Raw genomic sequence first — 12,385 nt, forward strand, 5'->3', positions numbered from 1 at the left:
TAAAGTTGTTTTAATTTTTCTCCCGGTGATTGCCTTTTTAAAACTTGATATAATTAGAGGAGAATGTTTTAATACTTTGTAAATATAAACATTTGATCAAGCTTTTGGTTGACAGAGTGGCAATTTGAACTAGTGTACACTGTGTAACTCTTGCAGTGAAAACAGCTGTCCTATTTCTACCCTTGTTTTACCTGTCCTTATCTGAAAATGGAGGCATAATGAATCTTGCTGACACGTTTTTCACAGTTTCAAGTACCTAACAGACCAGACCTCTCAGCCCTCTTTATCCTAGTTTGAATTTGAAAATACTCTCTATATAGGCTGACTGCTGCTGCCAAATAAGTACTGTCAACTTCTGCATAAAATTGTAATTTTTCTTTTCTGAAGGATTGTATCCTTTGTCTCTGAGTCCAGTCACGTATAGCCTAATACAGAATGACTGTACTGAAATGGGAAATCCTCAGTCATCTAGCTATAAAAAGTGCTCTCATTCAGCTGCACTTCAACATAAGAAATTTTTCTGTTGCCCTACATAGATTGCTTTACAGAATTCAAAGAAAAATGTTGAATCTTTCTCTTTAACAGTTTATACATCAAGTGACTTTTTGCTAAACTAATGCCATATTGGTGGAATGTCATGTAAAACTATTTTTAAGTAGTTGTTTTTACTTGTTGGTCAGTATGGGATATTACTAGCATAGTGGTAAGGATCTGTAATGTATCAGAATTTGCAGCCAAACAGAAAAAGGCTGTGACTGTGATTAGACAGTCTCTGAAGAAATTTCCTGGTAATTAATTATGTAAGATGGAGCTGGTAAGTTAAATAACATCAGATATATTTGTCATAGATTTGTGAGAAAAGACTTAACCCCTGGAGCAGCTATCCCAAGACCTGAAGTTACCCGTTTCCCTTCTCCAGCGCCAATGATTTGTCTTCTTTAAGATTCCACTATGGAATCTGTCCAGTGCTTTTCAATGTTTTCACAACATTTCCTCCTCGCCGCTTTATATATGAGCGGCTGGGCATACTGTAAATTGGCAGAAAAATGTTAACAAAATACTTTATTGGGGTTTTTCCCCTCATATTCTTATTGGCCGCCTTTTCAGTTCTATGGGCTTGTATTTGTGTTCAGTTCAACGTATCTCTTGTGATGATGGAAACAGTGAGAAGTCTGTTAGAAATCTGTGCTTGTGAGATAAATTGAGAAGAATTCTGTTTGTGCAGCTAGTGCAAACAAGTAGATTGTTTAGTATCTGAATGAGACAAAGTTTACAAATCCAGCCAATGGACAGATAGAGAAAACATATTGGAGAGGAGCAAGGAGAACGTGGAGCAGGAGTTTTATCTGCTAGGGCACATTTGCATTGCTCACAGATCCTAATTGTCTTTTGGACAGCTGACACTTGTTGAAAGTACAGAGTTCATTAAGGTTGTTGGTGGATGCCAAGTCACAAACTGTGTTCCTGAAACAGAAGATGGTATCCACAGACCTCTAAAGTGTTACTAGTTCAGCTTGTCTCTCTCACACATGGTGTGAAAGGAGGAGGAGGAGAAATATGGGTGCAGAGGATAGAACTGTCTCCCTAGGAAGATTTATGTCCCTATGCTCTTAGAGACTTTTTCCTTTTTATCAACACTTTCCTCCTACTGAACTTTTCATGGGAGAAGAATTTATACCTCAAAGAGAAAGTTTTAGTAATGGTTCAACCTTTAAAAAAACCCCAAAAAACCTGCAAACAAACAAACAAAACCCCAAAAATCACCAAAGCCCCCCTACCAAAACCCCAAACCAACTCTTTCCTTTGGCTGACCTCACACTAACACTGGCTTGTAGAGTACTCTGAATAAGAGGCAATGCCACTGCCATTTGGAAGTAACTCTGGATTTGTCTGATCTATACTGGGGCAGAGAATCAGCAACATGTGACTGTTGGCTCTTTGCGGAGTTCTTCAGCGGCTTCAGGCAGAGCCAGCTGAAATGTTATCCCATTCTTGCATAGGCTGTGTGAGCACATGGGAACCAGGGAGCTGAGCAACAAGACCTAGTTTCCTTTCTTTGCTGATGTACCACATAACAAGAGAGAGATTAAAGAGTATTTGATCAACTGTGGCAGAGAAGTTTGAGAAGCTCTGCAGGGCACTTCTGGCTTCCTGTTCCTTCTGGTGCTTCAGTGTAATAGATAGGAGTCAGTCTTAAGAAATGGAGCTCTATATAACTTATGGTAACAAGAAGGTATCTGTTCATAGTTGTGTGCAACTCAAGCAGCATATTTTTCAGGATGAAATCTGATTAATTTTTCTGACTGTGCTGTGTTCTTGGGAAATACAACTTGTCAAGATCAAAATATTGTATGACTTCAAGTTAGAGAACCCGTTGACATAACAGGCAAGAAAGTAATTTTTTTTTCCTGGTACCAATCAACAAAATAAACAACATCAGAGAAAAAGAAAAAAAGTATTTTCTTCAGTAGTTACAACAAAGGGGAGGGGAAAAAAGCTTACAAAGGGAATCACTCCAGATACAGCATGCCTTATCAGCTGAACACTGGAGTCTCTTAATACCTGTGGTTTTTTTAGCTGTGTCTGTGCTGTACTGTTTATGACCCTTTCACTGTGTAAAGGATGACTACAAGGGTCCTTCAGTGCATTTGAACTGGACAAGAGCTGTCCGTGAGGCTGATCATCAGATGCAAGGTTTTCTTCTTCTGTTCACTTGAAATAAAATAGCAAATGACAGATGGGTGCTGGAAGTTATTCCCCTTGGATCATGAATCCAGGACCAATCCTGTTTCCCTTCTGGTCTTTCCAGGGGTGCCTCTTATGAAAATCAAATAAAAAGATTTATTTGACAGCTGTAGACAATGTACTTCTGTGATATAGGGAGGAGACTTCACACACACACATACACACACACCTACACCCACCCACCCTGATTTCTTCTCCCCTTCTTTTGGGAACCTTCTCCTGCCTTAGTCTCAGGAAGGCTGCCTAAACCCCTCTCTGTCCCTGATTCAGAGTGGAAATGCTTTTCTCTACTGTCCTTCTCAGACTCAACATGCCAGTGTAGGTTTTGATCAGCAGATTCCTGTTTGCATGCTGTAAGGTAACTTGCTCTGTAGAAGTGTGTTGTATTCAAAATAGATTTCAGATGTTCATAATAGAAATTGTATTGTTTGGTCTTTTTATACTTCTCAAGAATATTCAAAAAAGGCATAACTATGATGGTTTTACTAATGCACTGCTTTTCAAAGGTTGCAATATTGTTCAAATTATTTGTCTCCTACTGAGTGGGATCTCTGTTGATGAGTCTGTGATGAGAAAACAGCCTCAGGTACCACAAAATAACTGTTGTTCTTTTCTGCAGTTTTCTCTCTTGTGTGATTGCGATATTACAGTAAACACTAATTTTTATTTTTGCATTATCTTGTAACTTTATTTAAAAATTACAAGAAGAAAAAAATACTACTTTTTTAACTTTTTTTTTTCTTTTTTAAATCCAGATGAAGAAAATAGTTTACATGTTGTTGTGAATTGTGGGGAAGCACTACTGAAGAATAATACTTACTGGCCCCTGGTTAGTGATTTTATTAACATACTTTCACACCAAAGTGTGGCAAAGAAATTTTTGGAAGATCATGGTCTTTTGGTGACATGGATGAATTTTGTATCATTCTTTCAAGGTATGTGAATTTTATAATCAGTACTAATCCAAGGATGTTAAGACAGCTTAATGTTTGCAGTAGCAAAATCCTTACCCTGCTGTATGTAAATATTTAATTAATTAATATTCTTGTAAGTTTGTATTCCTGGAAGGGAACGGTATATTCTAGAAAACAAGTAGATTTGAAAATGATCTAATGGATCTTTGTCTTGTGTGGACTAGTTGAAGAGCAATTGCATCACACTTGACTGAGATTCATGGTGCCAAAATTCTCAGGTTGTACGTAAAGTACAAATCATAACTTGTGCTAGAAGTGTTTTACTGGTGAAGTTCTAAATTTAAATATTGGGTAAATTAATCTGATAAGTCTGGATCTCTTTCTAAGTGTTGCTGTGAAGAAACTATTATTTAAGAAAATCTTTAAATATTGTGAACTTTCCAATACTGATAAATGTTCTTCCTAGAAAGAGGACCAGATCTTTTCCATCCAAATGTTCTCATTGACTAAGTGAAGTTCAAAGTAGAAGGGCTGCTGTACGTGTTAATGTCATCTTAACAGCAGGACTGCAGTTACTAGCCAACCTAGAGATACTGTTCTTTTCTGCTCTATTTCCGTTCAAACTTTGATGCCTGTTCTGGTACTTTATCTTTTTTTCCACTGCTAGATAAGATACATTGTTACACTTTGTGCTTTTTGTTTTAATAGGTGTGTGAATGCATAACACTAAAAATACTGCATTGCACTTAGTCTTAGTTTAGTAATTGATTGTATAACTCTGCTTAAATCTTTGAAGGTATGAATTTAAATAAACGAGAATTAAATGAGCATGTGGAGTTTGAATCGCAGACATACTATGCTGCCTTTGCTGCTGAGCTGGAAGCCTGTGCCCAGCCAATGTGGGGTCTTCTGTCACACTGCAAAGTTAGGGTAAGACTAACGGTTTTCTCTGTTGTTGTTCTTGGGTTTATTCCTGATTTTTTTCTAGAGTTCTCAAATCTGAAAGGTCTGTCTGTTTTGTGTTTGAAAGGACTTGGGTTTTGCTGGGTTTGTCTACCATATATATAAAATTGTGATGAACTTGGATTCTGTGTGTAGTGAGTACAGGATTCATGCTTTTATCTATTGTCTCCAGAACTGGGACTACAAGTTCAGGATGTGTACAGTCATTCTGTATGACTATACATATGGATTAATTTCTAATCTGATGAAGAACTTGATAAATGTCTCTGAATCATTCTGTGGGAAAGGAGATACATACGTTGTCCCTAATGTGATTGTAATGTTGATTGTGTCTGCAAATAGACACTTCATTATGATGGGGGATGGAGTAATTTATGGTTCTGTGTTGTTTTCCTGACAGCCTGAGGTGAAAGCCTCTTAGGTTCTGATATCTCATGGGCTCCTAACTAGAGCAAAGAGTTGTTACTATTCGCTAGACTGTAGATTATATTAAGTTATAGTAGAATTCTAATCCGTCAGTTTATAGAAATACTTAACATGTGAAAAAGCTTTTTATGGGTTATTTTTTATGAAATAAATACTTATCTTTGAAATTAGCTTGTTCAGATATGTAATAGTGTCCACAAGATACTATACCTGAATTGAACTGTGCACTGAAAAAATGTGCACGAGCATACCCTGCAATTTTAAAAGTTTAAATTAGGCAGTTGCAAAAGCCTTTTTGTGATGTAAATTATACTGATACATTATGAATATATCAATTTAGGAGTCTAAATTATATTTTGAAAACTGAATTACTACTTACAGCTTTTTGAAGTATTCCTTCCTTTTTAATTTAGGGATGGGAAGGTCTCCCTTTTGTTTAAGGCCTGTATGATTCCTTGCTCTGCCTGTCGGCGTTATCAGTCATATTTTCACACCCATGTTTGAGCCCTTTAGTCATCCTCAATAAATCTGAAAGAGTTTTAGAAATCTCATAGCTTAATTGTTGTACTTGTTTAGTGAAACCTGATGGGTGAGAAGTGATTCCCGCTTGTGTCCCACAGGAGAGGGAAAGCCAGCGGAGCATGGCCACTGTAGAGGGTGGAGCAGCAGGGTGAGAGTGTGGCTGTTGTGTTTCCTGATGAGAAAAGGTGTCTGGCAGAGCCAGTCACCACTTGCACAGCTTCTGGCTGGCCAAAGCACTGCTGGCTTTTGCACAGATGTCCTAAGAGTGTGAGGCAGGTCTGGAATCTGTGTTTAGGGGGAAGGGAAGATTAAAGGAAAAGTCAGTTAAGAAATGAGGCTTTGTAAGTTCGGTTGATCACAGAGCAATTTGGTTTAGCTCCCCTCCTTTATATACCACAGCTTTGCTGCTGGAGGGCAATGCACATCTCTAGTTTTGAAATGCATGATTTAATCTGAAATATATTATAGTTTTAGGGCATTTTTATAGAGTTATATCATAAAATCATAACAAGGTTTGCTTATTCTTAAAATTATGCAGTATTGTGTTATAATTGCATTTCGAGTGAATTGTGTTAGCAAACTGTAAGGACCTTTCCATAGCTAAAACTTAGAGGACATTAGCCATTCCTTTTGATTGCATGGAAAGACTTTTTTTTTTATGCTTACATCTCTAAATTTTTGGTAAAAATAAATAGATAAATTAAACAACAGTAGGCACTAGGACCAGCTGACCATTCTGAAGGTACCTTAATTCTCACCATTTAAATTATCATCTTCAGAGTAACAATTAAAGCATCCTAATACTTATTAATTTCCATGTGATAATGGCATAAATTATGTGCTGTAACAATATTATTGAAATAATAATATTTATTTGTAGTAGGAAAACAGTGACACTTAAAACTGTGTTGGCTCGTGTAGTGCACTGGTTTCTGTTACTGCAGGAAACACAGGAATACACACGAAATGTTGTCAGATACTGCCTTGAAGCACTTCAGGACTGGTTTGATGCTATCAACTTTGTAGATGAGGTAAATACCCGTAGTGAATTTAAGCGAAGTACTGTGAAAATCTGATTAAACTTCAAAGGTGATACACTTACCCTCCAGCCACCTCACCCCCCCACCCCCCACCCCCATTAAATCATTGTTGTAGGTACTGATTGAAAAAAGGATTGCCTTGCTGAAATTGGAGTTTGTAGTTAATAGTTGGAATGTTACGTCCTAGGATCGTTTATTTGTAGACTCCTGATGATTTACATTTGCTGGTGCAATCTTAAGCTGTGTGAGTCTTAAAAGCAGTGCCATTAATATACTCCTGTTCACTGATGTCCTCTTCTGATATGGTAGTGGGGAGCAGCTTTACCACCTTAGCAAGCAAGACTCTCAATCAATTCAGAGTGTCATTAGCTACTGGAGGTTTAATAAGAGATTAACTACAGCAGTCTGAATCATTGGAAGGTGCAGGGGAATGAAGTAGCACTAGGTTAGTGAAAATTAAATCCATTGAATGAAGACATGCAAGATACAGTTCTTTGTGGTTGTGACAAAGACATTTGTAGGTTTGCTTTTTTAATATTATGATATTAAAATACCTTTATTTTACTTTCAGCCAGCTCCTAACCAAGTTACTTTTCATTTGCCGCTGCACCGTTACTTTGCCATGTTTTTAAGTAAGGTAAGCACATGTTTTAGTCATACAGAAAATGGAAATTCCCTGTTGAGTGTGATTGTTCAGTACAGTGTGTGCTTGCTTTGTTTCTAGGCTGTCAAATGCCAAGAACTAGATCTGGATACTATCTTGCCAGATCAGGAGATGCTGATGAAACTAATGATTCACCCACTACAGATTCAGGTACGGGCAGACTTATGACTTTGATGCAGATGTAGAGATATACCACAAAAAAAAGTTGCTGTCTGATTCTTTTAACCCCAGTCATCTAAATATATTTAGAAGTATTTAACAAGGGGGAGTATGTCTTAATTGTGGAATATGAAAATAAGCAATATGTGACAATAATAACTAGAATGTACTGAGTAGTTAGGATAAACTCTTTTTCTTTTTCCTTCCTATTTCCAAAATTAAAATATGTGGCATTAATTATACTCTGAGAAGTACGAGAATAATATTCACTATAGCACTGGTAGGAGGAACCAGCCCTTTGAAAACATGGAATTGCATGTTTGTGGAATAGCTACCAATGGAGCACAAGTTGAGAAGAAACCTGAATCTGAAAATTTCATATTTTAAATTGAGAATGAGTTCAAGAATGGGTGCATCCTGCAACATTTTCTTTATTTACAAATTTGTATTTATTTGTATGTAAGTGGTAGTGAACAGTATTTGTAGTCACTGCTTTTGTATCTAACTTCGTTTTAACCATGATGCCTTCATCTTTGGAGTACTTTTCAATATTTTAATAAATACATAGATTAATAATTTCATTGGCTTTGATCACTTTCATTGTCTGAAATATGCTCTCATATGGAATGGTATCTGTTTCATAAACTTGCTGTGGTTCCCTTTCATCCCTCACTCCTCAGAAGTATAGAGAAGTACACTTTTAGTACTTATTTAAAGGTGTAGTGTGTATGTATCTATATGTGTGATAAGGTATTGATGATCTGCTAATGTTGAACTGGATAGCTGAATATCCCTGAAATGTTTGTAAATTTTTATTTTATTTTATTTTCCCTGAACAGGCAAGTCTTTCTGAAATTCACAGCAACATGTGGGTTAGAAATGGCCTACAAATTAAAGGACAGGCCATGACTTATGTGCAGTCTCACTTCTGCAATTCAATGATTGATCCTGACATTTATCTCCTGCAAGTAAGTTATGTTTTCTGAGAAGCCAAACCAATGCTTGTTTACAAAAAAACTACTGAATCATATGAATTTATTCTATTTCCACAGGTGTGTGCTTCTAGGCTGGACCCAGATTATTTTATTTCATCCGTTTTTGAAAGGTAGGGTTAAAAGATGAATGCTCTTGTTCAGTGTTGTGCTAACTGTTGACTAATTTATGCCATGTAAGAGAAAAGGTGCATATCTGATATACATCTTCAGTGGTACAACTCTGCCTAGCCAAAACTAACACCTAAGGCCTCAACCAGAATAGGTATCTCAAGATATATCCTTGATTTTATACAGGATTGGCTTTTGATTTACAGTGCAGTTGTGAAGCTTCAGACATTTATTTTCTGAGCATCTTCAGGTTTTTTTAAGTTTTGCAAATGGTCATATGCAAGCTTTCAGGATATGCTAGCCTGAAGAAGTAGATAAATAGAGATAAGTAGAACTGCAATAGCAAGACACACAGAAAGGATATCTGCTTTTCTGGATAGAATAAAATCAGGGCTTGAAAACAGATTAATTGGCATTAGCTTTTATATGTTCATAAACATAAGGTGTTTTCATGTGGAGTAAATATCACTGGAGCGCATTCCATTGGTAGTTAAATAAAAATCCAAATTTCAAAATAAGATTTTCATGTATGTTTGCATATTACTGTGTTATATGCGTTTAATTTTGTATTCATTTTGGGTTCTTGTGAATGCTATCCTGAGTTTATCAGTACACTTCACATTGGTGTTTTAATGTTGGAAAATGGTGTTTCTGACTTTACTCTTTGCTATGTAGATTTAAGGTGGTAGATCTGTTAACGATGGCATCACAGCACCAAAATACAGTTCTTGATTCAGAGCATGAAAGGTCCATGTTGGAAGGAGCCTTAACGTTTTTGGTCCTTCTGTTAAGTCTTCGTTTACATTTAGGTAAGAATCACTGCCTTTAGGAGTACTTGTATGTAAATAACATGTCTGTTCATTTATATTCAGTGTTTAGCAGGTAACAAAGCTGATTAGTCATATAGTAACTTAAAGCATTCAAAGTTTGGTTTCATTTTTGCCAGTTACTGTACTGAATTTTAATCCCTTATGAATTAGAAATAGACGTAATACATAGAAATGGAGAAAAATAGCTTTAATGGAAGTGCCTGAATTGCGTATGTGATCTCATTAAGATTCTGTATCTTTTCCAGGAAGGCAGCAGTTTTAGTTTGTACCTGCCTTTTCTGATTGAGATTGTATCTCATAACATTTGCGTGCCCCACCCCACCCCCCCTTTTTGCTGTTTTATAGCATTGTATCATTACTTAATGTTTGTATCAAGTTTAACTTGTTTTTAGTGACTAATGTATGCTGAATGTGTGTTTTAAAAGCATGCTATTTTAACGGCTTTTTAAATTTTATTGTTCTAGGAATGACAGATGATGAGATCCTCAGAGCAGAAATGGTAGCCCAACTCTGTATGAATGACAGGACACACAGTTCATTATTGGATCTCATATCCTTGGAAAATATGAACTTATATGCGTGAGTGGGAATGACAGGTACCTGGATAGTAGTGGGATTTTGGAGCTTGAACGTGTTTTCAGCTTATGTAGTTACAACAAATTGTGTAAAGGTATGTTTGCATATACTTATTAGCAAAGGCATTTGCTCCAGCTTTGTTTTTTCTTACAAAATATGCAGTACTTTGTAATAGTTTTAAATTAGTTTTGATCAAAATGCTTAACTGACTTTTTATTATTTTTTTAACACTACAAAAGTCTTTCAGGTGTGAAATGAAAAGTCTGTTTCCAGGGATGTTGTAGAAAGTTTAGCCAAGCGTCACCTTTGTCTGGATTTGAGCCTTTGTTTATTGCTAGTTTTATGCCAGTGTAAGAAGAAGCCATTCTATGCTGCATTGGCTTTTGCTATCAATAGCTGAAAATGCAAATAATACCAATTCTGAATGGTACTTTGAAATTAGAGTGAAATGCATGTGTTATGCGGGGAAGTGTCTTGAAGAATAGCAAACTCTAGGAAGTCTTTGTGCCATGTTCATGTCCAGACAACTGAATACAAATATGCTGGTTTTACTGCTATCGGTGTATTAAGCTGTGTAGGCGAATCAGATAGCTTGTGGTGATCACCCAAAGGAGCTTGCAATCCAGGGGTAGGCATTGAGCAAAAATATTACGAATTTATAAAGATAGGAAAGGAGGAGATTGTGAGTTACAAATATGTAATAAGAATTATTAATTACTACAATGTGACCTAGTAATTCAGTCACTTTAAGTATGTAAAATAAGCAAATCACTTAACTGTGTAAAGTAAGTAATTCAGTCACTTTAAGTATGTAAAATAAGCAAATCACTTAACTGTGTAAAGTAAGTTAATCATTTATGCAAGCAATCACTTACCACTAAGCAGAAGTTTCTGTATTTGTCATAGCTACTTGTGATTTGGGGTAATGTCAGTAAGTCAATTAACTATCAGTACCAAAAATGAGAAACAGCCAATCCAAGATGCAGAATTACTTATTGTGTGTGGATCCCAAGCTAGTTACTGCTTTTTCTGCACTTAGCAAGAATATTTTGCATTTACAGTTTATGAGGAGAGCCAGTATTAGTAAATAAAGGCAAGTACTAAATCTTTACATACACTACAGATAGTAGTTTTTATTTCTCGTTTAATGCCTACCTCTTGAGCCAAGCATGTATCAATTGGCTTGCTTTAAAAAGTTTAATGTCCTGGCTAGGAGGCTTTGATTCCACTTAAGTAATAGTTATTGTTCCATAGCAGCTGGAGCGTACAGACCTCTTGTGGTAAACACAGAGCACTGCCAAAATGTAGCCTCTGAAAATGTCGAGAAGGAAGTAAAATGCTGTGTCCTGCAACTAAGTTAACTTTGCTTTCCTTAACACAAACATTACATTCCAGAAAACCCCAATCCTAAAAGTGGTATTATTCCAGGAAGCTTAAGCTTTGAATCAGTCTTATCAGCAGTTGCTGATTTTAAAGCTCCTGTTTTTGAGCCTGGAGGTTCCATGCAACAAGGAATGTATACGCCTAAAGGTATGGTAATCGGTGTCTTCTTATAACATACTCGGTGGTAAGATGCTTAACCAGAGTTTTTTTCTTAAAAAAAACCCCTAAAACAACAAACCAACCAACCCATGAAACAATGATAGAAACTCCACCCCACCCTCCCCCCTGCCAAAAACTCGACACCAAACCACCACCACTAAAACCCCATAAAACTTGTTTGACTGTTTCAGTATAGTCTATTGCTTATATTTAAGAGTATTGCTAAAGACTGTTAATAGTCTTCAATAAATTTATTTTCATCTAGAGTGAAAATGAGCTTCTCATATTAATCAGGTATTCTTAGAAAGCAAGGGGAAAATGCAGAACTGAAGAATTGTTATTTATATTTCACTGATCTGGATGCTTAATCATTAAAGTGATTTTAAAAAATCTGATGTGTGTTCAGTAGAGTTTAGAACTTTTTGCACTAGTGAAGTGTCAGTTGCAAAGATACTTTCTTTGAACTTCTTCACATTTTGATTATTAAAGATACCATGATACATAATTCTTTCTTTTATATTGCTTAACTATCTTAGTAGCCTGTAACATTTTTCCCAGTCAATAGTGAGGGTCTAAGAACAAAGTTCAGGCTAGACTGGTTGTAGAATATTGTTCTATAATTCTGCAATGCATACAGTGCAAAAATTACAAGTTTCTTGCCCTGACCAGCTTGTCATCTAAATTGGACTCCACACAGTGTTGGTATATCAAAGGAGAGGAAGAATTTAAGAACTCAGTGTTCCATTACTGTTTCCTACCACTGAGCAGATAAGCCTGTAGGAATTTGAAATGCTCCATGTGCTCTGGTTGTGCTTCAGCTCAGGCAAAGCTGAGGAGGTGTTAACTCCTTCTTCCCCCATGTACCTCCCTTGAGAACTGTCAGGGTTGGGGTCTGCCAGTT

The 12,385-nt window shown here is 36.4% G+C and overlaps 1 protein-coding gene across 10 annotated transcripts in view; it reads left to right on the top strand.

Moving 5' to 3' along the window:
• UBR3 (ubiquitin protein ligase E3 component n-recognin 3) overlaps positions 1-12,385 on the top strand; it is a 116,212-nt gene that overhangs the window by 31,835 nt on the left and 71,992 nt on the right. For all 10 annotated transcript variants that reach the window (XR_012623787.1, XM_074829065.1, XM_074829066.1 and 7 more), the window contains 10 exons: positions 3,501-3,680; positions 4,456-4,589; positions 6,515-6,601; positions 7,182-7,247; positions 7,335-7,424; positions 8,273-8,401; positions 8,486-8,538; positions 9,212-9,345; positions 9,831-9,915; positions 11,330-11,472. Coding sequence is in view for 9 of the 10 variants with exons in the window: in XM_074829065.1 (XP_074685166.1) it covers positions 3,501-3,680; positions 4,456-4,589; positions 6,515-6,601; positions 7,182-7,247; positions 7,335-7,424; positions 8,273-8,401; positions 8,486-8,538; positions 9,212-9,345; positions 9,831-9,915; positions 11,330-11,472 (1,101 nt within the window). In the remaining variant the exon portion in view is untranslated. The remainder of the gene's footprint in view (positions 1-3,500; positions 3,681-4,455; positions 4,590-6,514; positions 6,602-7,181; positions 7,248-7,334; positions 7,425-8,272; positions 8,402-8,485; positions 8,539-9,211; positions 9,346-9,830; positions 9,916-11,329; positions 11,473-12,385) is intronic.

This window comes from Strix aluco, chromosome 6 (genome assembly GCF_031877795.1).
Source record: "Strix aluco isolate bStrAlu1 chromosome 6, bStrAlu1.hap1, whole genome shotgun sequence".
Classification (NCBI taxonomy): Eukaryota; Metazoa; Chordata; class Aves; order Strigiformes; family Strigidae; genus Strix; species Strix aluco.